This window comes from Phalaenopsis equestris, unplaced genomic scaffold (genome assembly GCF_001263595.1).
Source record: "Phalaenopsis equestris unplaced genomic scaffold, ASM126359v1 Scaffold001032, whole genome shotgun sequence".
In the NCBI taxonomy this organism is placed as follows: Eukaryota; Viridiplantae; Streptophyta; class Magnoliopsida; order Asparagales; family Orchidaceae; genus Phalaenopsis; species Phalaenopsis equestris.
In genome coordinates this window covers 104,444-125,261 of record NW_018165471.1, presented here as the reverse complement: position 1 = coordinate 125,261, position 20,818 = coordinate 104,444, and the positions used below count along the sequence as shown (strand labels likewise).

The 20,818-nt window shown below is 35.2% G+C and overlaps 1 protein-coding gene and 1 long non-coding RNA gene across 2 annotated transcripts; both read left to right on the top strand.

Moving 5' to 3' along the window:
• Positions 1 to 207: 207 nt before the first annotated feature.
• On the top strand, positions 208 to 2,147 carry LOC110032819 (cytochrome P450 71A1-like). The gene is made up of 2 exons (XM_020736582.1): positions 208 to 1,112; positions 1,345 to 2,147. The coding sequence occupies exons 1-2, from the start codon at positions 222 to 224 to the stop codon at positions 1,966 to 1,968; spliced, it is 1,515 nt and encodes a 504-aa protein (XP_020592241.1). The 5' UTR covers positions 208 to 221; the 3' UTR covers positions 1,969 to 2,147.
• A 7,540-nt stretch (positions 2,148 to 9,687) lies between these two features.
• LOC110032822 lies at positions 9,688 to 20,238 on the top strand. The gene is made up of 3 exons (XR_002294879.1): positions 9,688 to 9,950; positions 19,508 to 19,582; positions 20,041 to 20,238. It is a non-coding gene; the product is annotated as an uncharacterized LOC110032822 (long non-coding RNA).
• The last annotated feature ends 580 nt before the right edge of the window (positions 20,239 to 20,818 follow it).

Sequence of the window (20,818 nt, the reverse complement as noted above, 5' to 3'; positions counted from 1 at the left end):
AAATTTTTTTTTTATATAAATAATAAAATTTAATACTTTTTTCTTAAATATTTTAAATAATTTAGTAATTTTATCCCCTCATATCAATTAGTTTTCTCAATCCAAAAAGAAAAATTAAATAATCGATGATTTTACCCATTCTAAAAACTAAAGCTTGTGCTTATAAATATTCTATGAAAAGCATTCCCAATCACACCACCATGGTTCTTCATCTCTTGCCCATGTCCTTCTATCTTCTTCTTTCCTTACTACTCTTCTTATTCCTCAAATCAATTGCTTTAAAAAGAGAACAACGAAGCCATAATCTTCCACCAGGCCCCGCGCCGCTCCCCTTTATCGGCAATCTCCTGAAACTCGGCCGTCTTCCCCATGTCTCCCTCCGAAACCTCGCCGCAGAGCACGGCCCTCTCATTCACCTCACCCTCGGCCAAATCCCCACCATCATCGCCTCCTCAAAGGAAACAGCTTTCGAAATCCTCAGAACGCAAGACCGCATCTTTTGCAGCCGCCCCGAACTCATTGCAAGCTCCCACCTTTCCTATGGCGGCCTCGACATCGCCTTCTCCCCTTACAACGATCACTGGAAGCAAATCAAACGATTCAGCAATGCGGAGTTCTTTGGGGCAAGTAAGGTGGAATCATTCCGCGCTATTCGGGATGAAGAAGTTGGTGTTTTGGTGAACACGATAAGAAAGGATTGGCGTGATGGAAAGGCGACGGATTTGAGCAAGATGGCTGTTTGCTTCTTTAATAATGTTATATACAGAGAGGTGTTTGGGAAGAGAACGTCGGCGGATGGGGAGTGCGGGGAGAGCCGACACCAGGATCTTATTAGGGCGGTGATAGATGTGCTCCCTGGGTTTAGTATTGGGGATTTATTTCCTCGATTTTGGTGGCTGGATTGGCTTACCGGGTGGCGGCTGAAGCTTGTGAGAAGTTTCAGGGAGATGGATAAGCTTTTTGATGAGGAGATAAGAGAAAGACAACTGAAAAAATCAGGTCTGGGAAGGAAAGAAGAAAACTTTCTTGATTTGCTTCTTAGGTGTCAAGTTGAGAAGCATCCGCTGCTAGGGTTCCTCATGTCAAGGGAAGATGTCAAGGCTTTGATTGTGGTAAATATAATGAAATCTATCTTCTTGCTTGCTTTTAAGCCAAAAAAGGCTGCTTTTGTTCATATATATATCAGTTTATCATCGATTTCCTGGAAGAAATTTTCTAACTTCTGGAGTCCTACTTAAAGCTCCCAATTGAAAAAAATGTCTTGAATCCTTGAAACAAATTTGATTTATATATCCTCCGGGTTCATTTGTTTCATCAATATACTTTCAATAAATCTATCTGCAGGATTTATTCTTCACAGCGACAGAGACAGCAGCAGTGACAATTGAGTGGGGAATGAGCGAGCTAATGAAAAACCCAATAGCCATGAAGAAAGCTCAGGAAGAAGTCCGGCGAGTTGTCGGCACCGGAAAGCTGAAAGTTGAAGAAGATGATCTTCAACACCTCAGCTATCTGAAGCTGGTTGTAAACGAAATCTTGAGACTCCACCCTGCAGCTCCTTTGTTAGGTCCACATGAATGCATGCAAGACACTAGAATCAACGGCTACAATATTGCAGCAAAGACAAGAGTCATCATCAACGCTTCAGCCATTGGAAGAGATCCGAAGAGCTGGAGTGATCCGGAGAGTTTTCAACCAGAGAGGTTTTTGAATGGTAAAATAAACTACAGAGGAAATCATTTTGAGTTCATACCATTTGGTTCGGGTCGTAGGATTTGTCCTGGAATGGCTCATGGTGTTGTTGGGGTTGAGATTGTTTTTGCAAATCTTCTTTATTGTTTTGATTGGGAATTGCCGAATGGGATGCAGGAGAAGGAATTAGATATGGAGGAGCGTTATGGGGTTAGTATTTCTAGGAAAAATCCGCTCCTTTTGATGGCAAAACCAGCCTTCGGTGTCTCCATATAATGAAAAACTATTACGTGTCGGTTACCGTATCATATATTTGGAGGATGGTCGGAATGTAGTCACGTCATCATGTATCACACGACAGTACTTCTGGATCGTTGTCCAGACGTGTGATCGCCTCACGTCATGATTATAATGTATTTAATTTGTCATAGAGTCAACAAAAAATAATGCTTTCAAGCTGCATGAAATTAATAAATGTGTTTGCTTAAGGGGTTTGATCAAGTTCATATATATTGCTTCTAATTTTTTTTTTAGTATTGTTTCAAATTTTGATATTACATCTCACACATCTTGAATGAACCTAGACTACAAAGGTTATTCTATGCCATCTAAGATTTTAAAGTATACAAGATGACATGTCTATTATCACATGAAGGGTTGTATCATTAGACAACATGTTTACGCTATTGCATAGCAAAACATAGTTTACGGAGATTAAAGTTTTGTGAATAAAGAGTCTCGTAATGTTGGTCAGGTTTGGAATTTGATGATTTTTGTCCATTTATAATAATAAGAGGTAATCATAGTTCATAACATATGATTTTAATGACTTATAATTTGTTGCATGATATGTGCATGTAAGAGATTCATGGGATGTTTGTCATGTTCATGGTATTTTATGTTGATATAGGGGTCATTTGTTCATAGCAAAACTCGTGTTCGGCTCGTTCGCTAAGTTAACGAGCCGAACACGAACAACACGATTTGTTCGTTCGTGTTCGGCTCGAAATATTACTATTCAATTATATATATATATATATATCTTGATGAATAGTATTTCTACAAAAATTAATTGACTACAAGGATACAAAAATTTATAATCAATTAAAACTATTAATTAAGAAAATAGAATAAAAATTATTATATTTAATTCAAATGATGTTTTAAATCTTGCCTCAATCTATCTTATGGCTACTTGATTAGGTTTATCAAAATGACTCTTTGTTCGTGACCGGCTCGTGTTCGACTCGCTAAGCAAATGAGCCGAACACGAACATACTTTTTGAGCTCGAAATATAAACTAGTGACTGAACCTGGACTCGCTCGTGTTCTGCTCGTTTACACTCTTAGTCATGTAAGATAAAATTGATGCTTAGGTGTTAAATATGTAAATACATAAGATTTTAATGGTATGTACGTAAATCATTTTAAAATAATTTAAAAATAAGAAAATGACTAGCTCAATATGTATATTTTTAATTTTAGCATAGGCATTTGAACAAATTCATAAATCAAATATATTAGGTTTAAAAATATAAAATAATTTTCATGTTATAATAAATAATGAAATGATTATAATACTTGATATAATTTTAATTTATATTCTTTTTTTGATCTTTTACTAGCATATTCTTATCTATTTTAGATTTAAAATTAAAAGAAAAGTACGATCACCAATAATAATTCAATGTCTGGATAAATTGATGTTATTTTTTAAATTATTAATTTATGCCCTCATTGAAATATTTTTTGGCTTAGGACATAGAGCTCGCTTCGCTCTTTCTTGCTCTGGCTCATGCCACTCTTGCTTCTCTAATACACCCGCTCAGGACTCACTTTGCTCAACCTCGCTTTGCCTTGCTTGACATGAGCTCAACCTCGATAGCACGCTTGCACACTGAATTCTTTTTGTTGCTATTAAATTTATAATGATTTTTATTTAGTTATTTTTTACATATAAATAATTTTTTATTGGATTACTTATCATGCTGACGTATCAAAATTTTAGCTTTTTTTAACTTTTATATATGTTATGAAGTGATTTCAAAGAAGTGCCCGAAATGTGTATTTTGTTATCTAAATAGTGATGTGTGACGGAGATTAAGTTTACTAATATAATATACTTGCCGCCCTCAAAAGAAATGCTGGTTCTGCCCTGGTCATGTTGGCATTGAAACAAAAAATGCTTCTTCAAAGGAGAGCTTTTAGATGCAAGTAATATTTTATTGTGAACTATTGATTATTTTTTATTTATTATATTTTATTAAGCTATAATACAAAAATTAAATTGACACGATGTTTTTGTTAGCAACACACATTTCAAGAGAGGTTACATATTAGTTTTAGTATGCCACATGAGTTATAGTACGTTCTTAGATTGTGATCATCTATCTAGTAGTGACTCTTAGTCAATAAAGGACATGGAAGAACATGTTGAGCGACCACATCTAATTAGATGTTATATAGTTGTAAATCTATTAAAGGACTTCCTTATTAAATTATGAAAAGAAAATGTTGACAATCATATATCATCTAGTATTAAGAAAAAAACTTCTTGCATCAAAAATTGAATGTTATGAATTTTAAAAAAATGTTTGTGTTAAGAATGTATGTACATTACTGGATTTAGAAGGGAAGATAAATGATATACAAATATATAAGCTCTGAAAAAATGATTATAATAGACAAAGAAAAGAAAGAAATATTTTATAAGATATGAAATAAAGATGACAGTATTGATGGTTAGTTAACTAATAAAGATGAAAGTATATAAAGTCGCGTGTCTAAAATCAAATGAAGGATGGTCTCATTAAACAACTTTTTTACTTTATAGCATGGCAAAACATAAATTGCCAAGATTGAAGTTTTGTGAAAGAGCCTTGTAATGTTTACTTAGTATTGGAGTTTTGATGATTTTTGTCCATTTAGAATAACGTGCATTAATCAAAGTACATATTGTATGGTTTTGATGACTTCTAAATTGTTGCATGATACGAGCATTCAAGAGATTCATAGAATGTTGTCATGTTGGCATTGAAGCATAAGATGCTTCCTCAAACGAGAGGTTTTTGATGTAAGTAATATTATTGTGAGCTATTGGTTACTTTTTATTTATGTTATTTTATTAAGCTATTATAAAAATGTAATTTGACATTTTATTTTATTAACAACACACATTTTAAGAAATATTAAAAACTAGTTCTACAAGTATGCTACAAGAGTTACATGCAGGGACAAACTTCTTTTAAATCTCCCGTGCGGCTTTAACACTCTTTCATAGTACTAAATCAGCCTAACACTTGCAACACTTTGACTTGTATGCACCAAATCTTTCTAGGAATAAATAGGGAGAAAATATTAAAGAAAGGAACAATTCGCTAAGGAATGGAAGATTACACTTGGTTACTTAGAAGCCTTTGATGGATACAAATGAGGGAGAGGGACTTCTATTTAGAGTCCTCTCTCAAACCTTAGCAACTTTCAAGATTACATTAGAATATACAAACATCTAGATAGTTCTGCATTGCTTTTTTATATATATACATGATCTAGACCTTTCAAGGCTATCCTTGAGTTTTCCTTGAAGCTTTTCCCTTCCAACATTCCCAGGAATGTGATGTATCATTCTAGAGTCACTTGTATTATTATCATTCTCTCTAGTTTTCTCTAGATTATTCTTTCTTATATCAGAAAGGATGTGGGTTGGCCTTTCTTAAAATGAAGGTGCATGACGCTCTCCCCCAGCTAAGCTCACAATGCTCTCATTGCACCTTCCACCTGATACCATCAATTCTTTCTTTTTCTAAGTGTCTCCATATCTCATTTTCTTGGCTGCCTGCTTTTATATTCTTCTTGCAGCCTTACGTAATTTCGCTCGAGCTAACTCCTTTTTCTTTTTCCATGATTTGATAAATTTGAAGACTGTTGGACTTTTTCTCTCATACCTTATTGTAGGGGAGAGGTATGTCATGCAATATGTTTCATAGCTAGCGATTTAGCCCTTGATTCTAACCTATTTTAATGGTTCATCTTCTTTCTTGATGGTAGCTCCTTTGGTAACTCACTTTTATACTTATCGATTGTTGTTGCTACCTACCTTGACATTTATTATTGGGTCCTTGGTTCTTCATTATGAAGAATAGTCAAGTAGCTTCCCTCCCCTTGTCTGATGCTCTTCATGATTTGGATGATTGATAACATGTTAGCTTCTTGCTTGTTAGTTATTATTGTTGGTACTAAGCAAGCTTGATTACCTTCCATAATACACATACTATTGGTGAAGGGTATTGAGAATGCTCTTGCTTGATTAAAGAAGTATAACCCTAGAGCAACTTTAAAATAATATATTGGAATGACTGAGAAGTTTAATATACCTAAGCAAGCTCCAATTTTAGTCTTTACTCTTCTGAATACTTCATGGATTGTCCACATTATTGAATTGACTACCTTGATGGAGCTTTCTCCTTCAGTTATTTGCAGACTCAACCTTTTTGAATTTCAATGGAGTTGACGTGGTGAGAAGCACCTGTGCTCATGCCTCATCCTTTGCATTCTCAAGATAAAATTGTCTTTTAATCTCTTTCTTGAAGTTATTGAAGGTGGATATGATACACATTCCTTTCTCTATATCTCGTCTTCTTCTTCTCCACCACAACATAATGATGTTAGAGAGATAAAGAGTTGCAAATTGAAATTTTGCGTCCTCTCCGTAATCCCTATGGCTTTAAAATATTGCTCAAGTCCGCATCAGAAGTTGTCGACTTCTTTCAAATTGCAAGTTCCTCCAACACTCTTTGGCTTTGGAACTTCAATTTGCTTAGCTTTGTAAGTATGGTGGTTGGTGGATGTCGCCAGTGCTCTCTTGCATAGCGATATGTCTCCACATATATCCTCCAAGCTGACACATATATTGCTTATTTCTTCCTAGTGAGATCAGAGCTCCCCCATTAAGTCCTCCCACATCTTTGCAATTTGATCTTTTCAGAATTCCTCCAGTTGGAGTATCATACCTGTGATCGTCAAGTGGATGGTGATGTCCTCCTCCTCAAGTCCATCCACCTTCTGATCAAATCTTCTATCTGAGCCTCCTTGCTATTCATTGCCTTCAACTTCGGAGGAAGTCATGAATCAAAACCATGCATGATCTCCTTAGACCTCTCATGTGGTTTAGATGCAGCCGATCTCGTTGCTCCTGACCGCTTCGCCCTTGTTGGGATGATTCCACATTTTGTTGCTTTAGGCACCATGATGTTCTCTTTGACGTTCTTTGTCATACCTTCGAACCTTAGCTCAAATACCAAGTGTCACAAACAAACTTATCTTAAGTCTTTCGTGCAGCTTTAGCATTCTTCCTTAATACTAAATCAACCTAACATTTGCAAAGCTTAGATTTGTAAGCACCGAAATTATCTAGGAAGAAGTAGGGAGAAATTATTGAAGAAATGAACAATTCAATAAAGAATGGAAGATTAAACTTGGTTGTTTAGAAACCTTTGATGGATACAAATGAGGAGGTGAGACTTATATTTATAATCCTCTACCAAACCTTAGGAACTTTCTATATTACATTAGACAATACTAACTTATAGATAGTTTTACATTGTTCTTTTATATATATACATGATCCTAGATCTTTTTAAGCTATCATTGAATTCTTCTTGAAGCTTTTCCCTTACAACCTTCTCGGGAATGTGGTGGATCCTTCTAATGTCTCTTAGAATATTCTTCTTCTCTCTAGTTTTCTCTCGAATATTCATTCTTTTAGCAAAAAGGATGTGGCTCGGCTTTTTTTAAAAATGGAGGTGCGTAACAATAGGTCGAAGTCCTTGATTCGAGACCATCCTTCTAATAGCGACTCTTAATCAATAAATGACCAGGAAAAACTTGTTAAGTGACCTCATCTAATTAGATGTTATACAGTTGTAGATCTCTTAAAGAGCTTCCTTATAAATTATATAATTGTTGACAAACGTATATTATCATATAGTACTGAGAAAAAGCTTCTCGCATCACGAGTTGGTTGGTATGGAAATTTAAGAAATATATTTGTGTTAAGAATTTAAGAATATTGTTGGATTTAGAAGGAAAGCTAAATGATATACGTCCAAACACTTGAAAGACTTTCAAAAAATGATTATAATGGCAAAGTGGAGGAAGAAATATTTTGTAAGTATGGAAAAAAAAAAAAAACAAAAATTATAATGGTTAGTTAACTAACATATCAAGGCAGACATGTAACTCATACAAAGCGATTGTCGAGCTCATTTGACTTATCAATAAAATTTGAGCAGGACTATCAAAATTGCTGGACACCTAATTTAGAGCAAACATAAGATAATATAACATAAGCTTCGACATACAATGTCGTTGATGGAGGACGCCAGAATGTGATTTTATTATCTTCTAATGTCAGCCTCATCACCACTTGAATTTTCTTCATTCATTTGACTCAAATGCATTAAGGATTTTGTTACGCAAATAGCTACATTATTGTAGTCATCATCATATCTTCTAAATTATTAGTTTAAATGCATGATGGCATGCTTTTTTTACTATTTGACCAATTTTTACATAGTAAAAAAATTATTGGAACTCATTATCCAATTCTTAAAGTGCTTAAATTTATTTAATTGTAATGCTAAAACATATTATATATATATATTATTAAAATGAAAAAGCTTGCTGCTGCAGACTTCTTTACTTTCATATGAACCTTCCTCTCTACTCTTTGAATAAGAGGAAAATCAGAGCACAAGTTGAACATTTAAACAAATAAATTAAAGCAACTGGGCTTTTCTGCAAAGAAAACCAATTGCATCTCTCTATTCTTTGCCTTTGTCGTATGCAGTACTAAAATCTAGTTATTAACAATATATTAGGCAATAAGCTAAGTTTATATACTTATTTTTATTTGGTCTTAGGAAGAGTCATTTGGCGAGGGCATGCTTAGTGATGGGGTGCTACACATTTGATATAAAATAGGGAAATTTGCATGCATACCATAATTATCTCCTTTATTAGTTTGGTGTAATAAGCCTGTGCCTGAAAAATGAATATGTTATATTAAAAAAAAGAAATGTTTATTCTTTTTAAATTAGTGATAGTAATGTTTTGGTTGTGACATAAAATGTCACTTTTAGTGGCATAAATTTGTAGTGGTTTTGAAATCGTTCTTAAGGGTGTTTTGGGCAGTTGTAGTTTTTTTAAGAAGTAACTGTGAAATTGTTAAAGAAGAAATTGTTGTTCAAAAAACTGCGGAGTCTATTATAAAATTTAAAAAAAAAAAAATGAGACCATAACTTTCTAGCAGTCATCATAATAAGTTAGGTCTGGTGATAAATGCAAAATTTAACTGCAGTTTTATGAGAAAACAGACAAAACACAATTTTACTAAACAGAACAAAAAACTGATATGTGGTGTTGCACCACCGCCTCAAACATGAGAAAATTTTCCATACGGAGTCCCGGATGCAGCTCTTCGTGCGAACTCCAATAATATTCCGCCATGCATGCTACACCGAGCCCACCTAAAAAAATGTTAAAGTGAAACCACAAAGATTATTGGGGGTTGTTGCGAGAGGTTATTGAAGTGGAATCACGAATGTTATTGAGAGAGTTATTGAGGTATTAACTCCAATAACGCGCAATAACCCTTCAATAACCCCCTCAATATCCTCCAATAACCTCTCCAGTTTCATTCTAGTAACTCCAACAACAATCTTCCAATAACCTCCGCGGCTCTGCTTTAATAACCCATTACAATAACCTCTACATTAACCCCCAATAACCTCTATTGTTTCACTTCAATAACCCCTGCATTAACTCCCACAATAAGCCACGATTTTATTTTAATAACTCTTAATAACTTCTACTATATAGCACACATGACAGTATATTATTAGAATACCCACCCAGAGTTTTCCGCTCATGAAAAATTTTCTGGCTACAAGTTACCTAAACCATCGGAAATACATGAGCCGATGAAATTTTATTTTTTTACCCTTCCCTCGGCTTAAACCAAGCAAACCGAACCGTCCCTCCTCCAACGTCACGAATCGCAAAATCGTTCCCCGCGAAAACCCTTGCTAGGCGGCCCAGTTTCCCTGCTCTCTTTTCACCGGAAATTCTTCCTCCTCCTAACGCGATCCAAGGCCGAACGTCGACTTGCTTTGACTTCCTCCTCCACACGCCGATCTACCCAATCTTCCTTCCCTGACGAAACCTTAGGCCTTACCGCCGACCTCCCCTGTAGGTGTGTGGTAAGAACCTCAGATCTAACATCTTTTGTAGTGATTTTTATCATCTTATATTTTCCACTTTTTTTTTCTTTTTTTTCCTGACAGCTTATATTTCCTTTTTAGTAATTTACATGTGCATTTCACTTCAAAAAAATCAATTAAAAGTGGCATTTTGTTGAGTTGTGGAAACCGGTCCACTTTATGGAAGTTAATTAAATAGCTGTCCGTGGAGGTGATCGGCCTGGTGACATAAGAAATATTCCCCTCGTGTTGTTTATGTGTTATTGTGTGTTATTCAGGTGTATTGTGTGTTATTCAAATATTATTGATGTGTTATTGTGCTATTATAACATTGGTAATATTCCCAGAACACAATAACATTTGAGTAACATACATTAACACCTGAATAACACACAATAACACCTGAATAATATGAGGAGAATATTCTCTTGTGTTACCAGGTCGATTACCTCGCTCTGCACGTAACTCTACGTGCTGAGTCCTGATATAATATTTTTTTGTGCTTCCCGCCTCCTGTTTTTTTCTATTTCTAAATAAGGCAGTTGCCTTTTGTGCATGGTCCCACCATCTATTAAAGCAGCAGGTGTTCGGTTTTCTAAGATGTTTCTTCGGACGTGAGGTTTTGTTATAGGAGGAGAAAAGGAATTGGATTCCATATCTCTGGCTTCTGCGATCGAACTCTAAGGAAGAAAGAATCGCTGGTGCTGTTCTTCTTGCCTTCTTCTTCTGTAGTGACTCTCGGGTGAAGAAAGAAAAGAAGAGAGAGAAGAAGAGAGAGAGAGAGAGGAAAAGAGATAAATTTCTTATAATCGTCGAGGTGATTGACGGGTATATTCCTCAAGCTAATAAAATCCTCTACAACTCTGTGGATGTAGACAATTTGCCGAACCACATAAAATCTGTGTTTTCACAGTTGTTTTCTGTTTTGTGATTTTTCTCGATCCGGTTTTTCGCTTTATTGCCATCATTTTTCACAATAACTGGTATCAAAGTTTTGGTTTGGATTTAAGGAAAAGCAATGGACAGAGACGAAGTGATGACATCGGTGATCGAGAAGTTTAATGACACAGATTTTACTTACTGGAGGATGTAGATAGAGGATTACCTCTATGAGAAGAAACTTAATCTTCCGTTACTGGGAAAGCTACCAAAAAAGATGGATGAGGCGGAATAGAATCTGTTAGATCGACAGGTTCTGCTGGTTATATGATTAACCCTGTCGAGATCGGTTGCCCACAATGTTATCAAGGAGAGGACTACTTTTAAAAAGTACGAGACCGAACCGATCTTATATATTTAATAGTTAAAATAAACGAGCACAACATCGCAAACGATGCATCTATTCCAAGGAATAAATACATTGTTTGATAGTGAGACTAAACTATAGAAACCATGACATCCGTTTTGGTCTGCGAAACCGTTCATATTGATCGACAAATTCCTCAATTCAATATAGAAGACTAAATATGATTTATATTAAGCTGGGTTCAAAAGTTTCTTATAGAGACAAACTCCTGTAGTTAATTAAATCTTAAGTGACCGAAACCGCTTAAGAATACTCTCGATTCAGATCAGTGGTTTTGCTTTCAAGATTTTCTAAGTTTAAGTTTTCAAGTTTGGACATTGGAAATTCAAAAGAGAATAGACCAAAAGTAGAACAATTATTTTCAGAAATCTAAATGAATGAAAGGTAGGAGATGTCATTGATCCGAGAAAAATCCCGGTAACTTCTCAAGCTACCCTACTGTTTGACTTTATGTTTTGGGAATGATTTATTTGATATTTCAATCTTGCTAATTTTATTATTCAGGGCTTGTGATTGCATGACACGATCATACAAATAGTCTGGAAGATAGGATGATTTACATCGTAACGAACGACGACTTTGGAGCCTAAAGCTAGTTAGGGCTTAAATTGCATAACATAATTGTGCAAAAATCTAAAGATAAGTTGATGATTTATGTCGCACTAGGCAGACAACGTCGAAATTCTATGACTTCTTATTTAATTATAAGAAAAGTTCTTGTAGATCTGCTTGCTCTCTCGAAGTCATTTTTCTATACATTTTTGTCATGCTGCCCACGGTGTTAGCTCTAAGCTCCTCATTGAAGTGATAGTCTTAAGGCTAAAGTTCAAGAAGTTTTATCGTGTATGTTTCAATGTTTTGGTTTTGTTGTTGTTATTGTTCAAGTGTTCTGGGGGGTTTAAAGTTGATTAGAGTGACACCTGTTAGGATCCAACGGTTCCCTCGTTCCGGTACCACTATTTTTCTTTTGAATTTACTTAGTCTAAACAAGCTGCTAAACTCATTTAAACTGGGGAGATCTCGTTATCAACCGTAGGTTACCTCATCCGAGGGACATATCATGAAATTTTTTGTTTTGTTGTTGTATTTTGAAAATGTTGTTTAATTTTGAAAATAATTTTATAATTTTCAGTTTTGAAAAATTTTGCAAGCAAGATAAATAATGTAGGTAAAAAAGATGTAAAAATAAATAAATAAAATTGTAGTGCATAAAATATAAATGCGTACCAGTCATCTTTTCGCTACTCTCACTGCATGGTTAGCATCATAAAACATAATATGTTTGCAGAAATTAAATAAATTACAGAGAAGTAAATGGAAGCATCCGGTACAAAAAAGTCAGTAACTGAGTCGTAGCAAAACCCGAGTAAAAAAGAAAACCCATATTCACATATGAAAGACCAGAAATAGATATAAGACATGGGTAAAGGTGGGGGCTCAAAGTAAGACTGTGTGATTCCCGACCTTAAATAAGAGCTACCAACCCGATCATCTACGGAGAGCAGTCCTAACCTCAATCCAAGTGATTAACCGTGGACCTTAACAAATTTTCATTTGAATTTAATTTTCATACATACACAATTTTATCATGCAAAAGAGACTTTTGTTTAAAATATTTTGTAAAGAGGTGCAGTCTATAGGTTAATCAATCTAATCGAGTTACGATTACAAGCAACTTAAGAGTATTAGAGGCAGTCATCTTTTCAAGAGTCGTTGAATAGTATCATTGGTCCTTATCCTCTCATTTTCTTAAAGGTCATAGAGATAAGAGATACTATTATAAAATCCCTCATCGTATCCATCGTTTTAGCACACATTAACATTATCATCATTGCCCTTACCACCTAGACCTCAGACTTACACAAGTCCGATGATCCATATGTGGCACAAACAAATATCCTCATTCGCTCACAAGTATTTAAATACCTTAGGGAATACTTAAACCATTAAGCATTAGGTTATTAATGTAGGATAAGTAGTTTAGAGTATTTCTATTGATTTGTGTGAATTATCAGGTCCTGAAACCATAACTTGGTGGGTCTTAAGGGGCTCGTCCGATTTTCAATGATCGTTTGTGTTTTTAGGATGATGTTCTTCAACAAATCATAACAGACCCAGATGTTCTTTAAAATATCTGAAATCTCCCAAGGATGTCCAAATAATTACTCCAAACAAAATTGGAATCTTTAGATCATTTTAAGTTCATTTTAATCATGCTAGACTGTTAATTAAACCATCCAAAATAAATTAATGTCTTTTAATTTATGCTCAATATATCTTAATTAACCCCTAAGTAGGCTAACATCTATTTTGTTGGATGCTTGAATGGGTGATTATCCCAAGAGTGAGTTTAATTACTTAAAGAAATTTTTCTCTCTCTGAATTGAACTTGAGCCTATAGTGTTTATGAAAAATTATGTTTTTTATTTTCTGATCCCTTTAAATAGTTTCAGATCAATCTTAGCTCATTACCAAGCTCCTAGATCATTAAGGATAGATTTGTAATTTAAGTTAAGTGATATTAATCCTTATTCAACGATTGTATCATGCTTAAACATTAATCTGGGGCTTCCAATTAGTTAATTATTGTCTTCCTATCTCAAGCCCCTCACTTGAGAATCTTCCATATTTAATCATCCTTCAATTCTCAATAATTGGAGAAATTACACTTTTACCCTTTTTTTAGAAAATAGCATGAGTTGTTTTTTTTATCCTTTTAACTTTTTGGTTTGACCTAAAATTTTATTGAGATTTAAAATTTCATAATTACCATTTTACCCTTGGAGCCTTTAACTTCATAATTCCTTTAATTCAATCCACATGACTTTAAAAATTTTGCTGAATTGCTACTCATGGTTTAATTAAAATATTAGAGAAGAGTTTGTATTTTTTTTTAATTTTATTTTTAGAATTATTTTAATTAAAAAAAGGAATTTTGAATGTTAATCCATTTAATTAACTAAAGCAGATATTTTTAGTTCACATTATTCTTCTTTATTTACTGAGAGCGAGGTATATTTATTTTATTTTTAGCATTTTTCTACGTCAAGTTATGAATTTTTAAAATTTTTATAATTATTTAAATAAAAAATACTCCAAATTTTTTTATTTATCTACGTTGGCGTCACGTCGATCTCATCTTCTCCAAAGCCTTTGTTGTTTTGCACCTAACAAGTCTGGACGTGTTTGAATGAAGTACGAGAAGAACGTCAAAATTTAGATATTAGATGTATCAATTCATAAAAATTGTACCATGCATGTGAAGATAAAAAAAGAAGAATAATGTGGTAAGCATGTAAAAGAGGGGAGTACCCGATTCGAGCTTTGGTGGAGGGAGGAAGGCTCGTCGGAGAAGGAAGAAGAAGAAGAGAGAGAAGGAAAAGGGGGCTGCTGTGTGTAGAGAAAATGATTCGACTATTGGAGAGGAGAGTGAAATGGGGAGCTTATGGCTTGGGAGAAGCTAAGGAGAAGAGCTTTCTTGGATTGGTTGGTGAGAGGAGGTGTGAGTGCTCAATTGATTGGAGGCAAGGAGTGTCGAGGCTCACTGTTGGGAAGGAGGAATTGGAGCGAGGGAAGGTGGAGATGAAGTTCACAGCTAAGGTGGTCGGTTTGGATGAACGAGAAGAAGAGAAGTTTTGGTTGGCTGTGGAAGGTGGTTTTGAGGGAAAATAAAAGAGAGGATGATGAAGCTTGTGAGAGAAAAGGGTAAGTTGGAGGATCTCACGACAAGGAATAGAGAGGGAAGAAGGTTAGCCGGAGGGGGGAAAAATGAAGAGGAGGTGGTGTTTCACTGGTAGAGAAGAAGATGGAGGAGTGTGAGAGCTTGCTTCTAGAGTGAAGGGAGGAGTTTGGGTTTTATAGGAGGAGAGAGAGACGGGAGGCTGGCGTGAGCTTTCGCGATAGCAAGCGTGGGAGATGTGCGGCTCGAGGAGAGAGGCGGAACAGAGATATGATGCTGCATGCGTGAGTTTCCTTTTCTTTTTAATAGAATAGGATAATATTTTTTTAATTTTTATATTATTCTTTTATGAGCGCATAAGATAAGATCAACTGGAGAGAGGGTGCGAAAGTTGTCATACGTGAGTTATTTTAATAGATCATGATAAATTTTTTTTATTATATATTATATTGTATTATGTTATAATATAATAATAATAATATTATTCTAACTATTTAATATCTACCTTATTATATCTACCTTGTTATATTGCATGGGATCTGATAAGGTAGATATGATTGCTTTTTTCAATTATTTTTTCATTATATATTATATTATAATAATATCATTATTCAAAGCTCTCTGTGCATTTTTTTTTTTTTGCCCGGACACGGCTTCGTGGTGAAATAAACATCCTTCCAATGCAAAATCGACGTTCCGGACGCGCTCGCGCAGTCCGTTTCGTCATCCGGGGTCGTTCCGACAATCTCGTCAACGATCGAGTCAAAAATGCGTCAAATTTAATTTTCATCGAAATTTTAGTTCGCGATCGACCGTGTCAAAATTTTATTCAAGTTTCGATTAATATGAAACAAATAAAGGTGCGTGCAATGTGAATTTTGATATTTATGTGCTTCGACTGACTGAATCGTGATATTGGTGCGTGAATGCACGAATGTCATAATGGGTTTTCTTGAGGCTTCTAAACTCTATGTGAACTCATCCTCAAATCCTCACAAATTGGTCCTAACTATCAAAGTGCAGGAGGTTTATGACCAGCCACGTAGGGTTTCGAAGAGAGCTAGGAGGTGGTTTAAATTTCTATATAGGTGGGTTCCATCTCTAGTGTTCTAGGATAGTCAAGGAAAAGTCCTATGACTAGATCCTAAGCACTAAGAGGAAAGAAAGACCTCACCAAAAATGAGTTCAACAGAGGCGAAACAGAATCTGTTTGATCGATAGGATCTGGGAGTTATACGATTAACCCTGTCAAGATTTGTTGCCCATAACGTCATAAAGGAGAGGACTACTGCAAATCTCATGACGGATTTATTAGGTATGTATGAAAAGCCATCGGCGAATAACAATGTGCATCTGATGAAAAAAAAAAATTATTAAACTTGAAGACGGCGGTATGTGCGTCTGTTGCTCAACACTTGAATGATTTCAATATCATCACAAATCAATTTTCGTCTGTTGAAATTGATTTTGATGATGAGATACATGCGCTGATATTTTTGGCTTCATTGTCAAATAGATGAGAAACTATGAAGATAGCTGCTAGCAGTTCTGCAGGTAAATCTAAACTGAAATATGATGATATTCGTGATTTGATTTTGGTTGAGGAGGTGCGCAGGAAAGATTCTGGCGAGACATCAGGTTCGAATTCGACACTGATTGTTGATTTTAGAGGGAGATCACATAACATGAACTCAAACAAAGGAAGATCGAAATCAAAGTCTGGTCAGCAGACAGCCTGAAGGAATTGTAGCAAGACTGACAACATAAAAAAGAACTGCAAGAATCCAAAAAAAAAGGGGAATGATAGTGCTAATGTTGTATATAAAGAGATACATGATGCACTATTGCTGACAGTTCACCGTTCTGTTGATAACTGAATACTGGAATCAGGGGCTTCCTTCCATACATTTTTCCACCGGGAGCTGATGTGAAATTATATTGCAGACGACTTTGGGAAGGTACATCTGACTGATGGAAAAGCTCTGAATGTAGTTGAGATGAGAGACGTTGATATTGCACTCCCTAACAAGAGCAAATGGACTTTGCAAAAGGTCAGACATGTTCCTGAGTTGAAGAAAAACCTCATTTCTGTTGGAATGAGGATGGTCATTCGGTAGTGTTCTCATATAGCATCTGGAAGGTTACCAAAGGAGCATTAGTGGTGGCTCAGGGCAAGAAAACTGACACATTATATGTGACTGTTGGTTTATTCAACACTGTTGCTACTACAGTTGCAGAGAGCACGACAGATCTGCGGCATTGCAAACTTGGTCACATGAGTCAGAGCTATAAAGAAATCTTACAAGATGAGAATTCGAGCAAGTGAGAGCTGACCAAGAAGGAGAAGTCGGATTTCCTGACAGGGAATTAGACTTGGGAATTGATAGAACTTCAACTAGGGAATAAGACATTGCACAATAAGTGGGTGTACCAGGTGAATGTTATAGGTACAATGTTGGACTTGTTGAAAAATGCTTTCAGCTAAGACATGATATTGCCCATGCAGTGATAGTTGTTAGCAGATACAAGAGTAACCCAAGAAAGAACTTGGAGGTACAATGCTATGTTGACGCTGATATGTCGATTAAGGATATTAATCTCGCGAAGTTGAAGTTGTGCTCGACTTCAGCTGGTTATCATGCATGAAGATTGTGGCTTTGAGTTGTAGAGATGGAAGATATCACATTTGAGGAAAAGGTCGGTACAGACAACTGATGATGTAGTTAGTGGGTGATGCAACTAATGTCCCAGTCTCCAAGTGGGAGAATTGTTGAGTTGTGGAAACCAGTCCACTTTATGGAAGTTAAATAACTTGTTGTTAATTAATTTCTTGTTAAGCTTCGCTTGTTTTGGAATCCTGCCTGAATTATCTTCTGAATCAAAATCTCGCTTCTTCGCTATGCTTCCCGCCTCTTGTTTTTTCTTCTCTAAATAAGGCAGTTGGCTTTTATGCATGATCCCACCATCTATTAAAGTAGCAGGTGTTCAGTCTTCTAAGATGCTTCTTCGGACGTGAGGTTTTGTTACATGAGAAAAGGAATTGGATTCCATATCTTTGGCTTCTGCGACCGAACTCTAAGAAAGAATGAATCGTAGGTGATGTTCTCCTAGGCTTCTTCTTCTGTAGTGACTCTCGGGTGGAGAGAGAGAAGAAGAGAGAGAGAGAGAGGAAGAGAGAGATTTCTTGTAATCGTTGAGATGATCGACGGGTATATTCCTCAATCTAATAAAATTCTCTGCAACTCCGTGAACGTAGTCAATTTGCCGAACCATGTAAAACTTGTGTGTTTCCACTGTTATTTTCTGTTTTGCGATTTTTCTTGATCTATTTTTTTGTTTTATTACCTTCGCTTTTCACAACACATTTCTTATGTGATATTGAAAATTTAAGCGAAGTAGACGCAACAACATTAGAATGGTGTGCTATACTGGTATATGTGTAAATGCCCCTTTCAAATTTTACTTACTTACAATGGTGGATATACCTAAAATGATTATTGCCATGCAGGCACATAATATTGGTGTGCATTTAAATTGTATTATTTGTTTAATGAATCAACCCCTTCTTTGGCTGCCAACACACATATAAATTACTCTTATCTTGGCCACCTTGCATTGGTTTTGTCCTGGTTGATGCCAATTCTCTTGCAAATATTAACTTTTTTTGTGATATAGATGTTGTCTCTTCCTCAATTAATAATTATTGTTTCATGTCCTCCATAGTCGCCAAATCCCTCACCTCCTCTTTCAACCATGCATCAAGTGCTGCCAACCTTCTCTATCATAGCAATCAACTCCCACACTTTTTTTCTCCTCCCAAAAAATACTTTGATTTTTCTCATCTAATATATATATCTCTCATGCTATGAAAGAATGTTATATTGATTCTTCTCTTCTCTTAATTTTTATTTTTAATTACTAATTGAAGGACCAATATCCATTAGTTGGTGCAGGTCACATACATCTTAGCTTTGTTACTGAGTGTTTGTCTGTTTCTTCCTTTGACGGTAACGATTGAAGAAATATTTTATATGTAATTTACATAAGTAGCGCCCAAGTTCTATGTATTTACATATCTGACAACCAAATTCTATGTAGTTACATATCTAACACCAAGCTGTTCGCATATTTTACATAAGATAGTGAACACTCTCCTCAAGAGTAAAGCCAAAGAGGATTACGAACGAGGCAGTCGGTGTGGTTGTGCAAGCTACATAGTCGGGTCATATTTTGTTATATCATTTATGTTATGTTGTTGTAAACTTTTTTCTTTAAACTCAAAGTGACTTGGAAGTTTTCTTGACCAGTTATAAAATTTGCAATTTCTTATCGCACAATGCCAAATTTTCATTATCTGATTGCTGTAGCCTGTATTTGATCTTCCTTTATAGTAAATAATTAAGTTTTAATTGTCCAGAGAGGCTTACAGTTCTTGCTGAAGGATTTAGAGTTTCATTATCAGAGGTCAACTTTGCTGAATAGTCAATTTTACCTAGCTACTGTCTTGTTACATCTGCCAAATAATTTTAATATTTACTTATGTTCAGCTTGCTTGTTCTCTTCTTTTTATAGAAAATAACAAGAAACTATAAACTTCGAGGAAAAAGACCAGGGCAACATCAAAAGTATGCATTAGGCATTAAAGAGGTAATTCATTGTGTGCACCTTTGCTAGTTGTCTACTTAGCATATTGTTATATTAGAAGTAAGAATGCCATAATCGCTATTTTTTCTGATTTTTTGTATTTCATTTTTTTTTATTTTAACTCTACCAATGCCTTTGTTTATTCATTTTTCGACCCCCTCTCAATCAAATTGGAGAGGTGGACTATTCATAAACACATTCTCTACCAATGTTGATTTTGATTTGAGTAGAAAACTAGTCTATGTAAATCGTTATAGAACATAAACTATACATCAAAATATTCTTATAACTCAATCAAAATCATTGGTTTGGAAGTGTGAGAAATTTAAATCATCAAATGGACTATATAGCTTCTACTAAAATTTAGATAACTGGCGCATACTCAAATGTTTAATATACGTCTTGAATATCTTTTCCTTATGGTACTTCCAAAACTATACACCTATATTCTTAAACTACAGGACAAAAATAGAGGACATTAGGATGCTTGCTAGCAAAACTCTCACTGCCAGTCCCAAGTTTCAAGCCGATTTAAGGCTATTGCGCGTCGAATGTTGATCGGTTCGGCGCATTTAAGCATGAAATCTGCACTTCTCCTCGAAGCAGATGATCCAACTCAAGTTTTCATCAGAAAGTTTCCTGAATTCAGGTGGAAAGATCAGAAGCAATTCCCTCGTTATGAATAGAGTTTAGGAATTGCCCTCTTGATTCATAATCCTTGAATTTATAATGCAAGCTATATGCAATTATTTCCATCAATTTTCTCTTTTTTTTTATCCTTATTAGTAATCTGATAAACTTTTGTTTTAGTAAAAATTAAGGTTTTGGTGTTGGAAATGTAAATAAGTAATAATTGAGTGGCATGTGTGTAAATTTTTATTTAAAAAATAAGATTTGTTTTGTTTTAAGTCTCATTTTCTTTGCCTGTGATTACTCACAATACTGTTCATGCAAGTCCCTCTGCTTTACATTGTCACAATTCAAGCGCAATTGCAATGGCTCAAGCTGATTTCTTATAATGAATGCATGGTCATATTGAGACTAATTGTAAATTTTGGTTGACTTTTTCACCAATACCCATTCTTTAGGACATTTTCACCAATACCCATTCAAAATAGTAGTTTCAAGTCCTAATTAATCTAGGAGCTAAGTAGTTTAGCCACATTTTTTGCTTTATCCCTCAAAAAGAAAGGGAAAAGCTTTAGCCTTACGCCGTCGTTGGAGACACCGTTATAACGG

Coding starts and splice junctions, on each gene's coding strand:
- LOC110032819 (XM_020736582.1), top strand. CDS start 222: ATGTCCTTCTATCTTCTTCTTTCCTTACTACTCTTCTTATTCCTCAAA. Junction 1,113..1,344: donor ATGTCAAGGCTTTGATTGTG/GTAAATATAATG, acceptor ATCTATCTGCAG/GATTTATTCTTCACAGCGAC.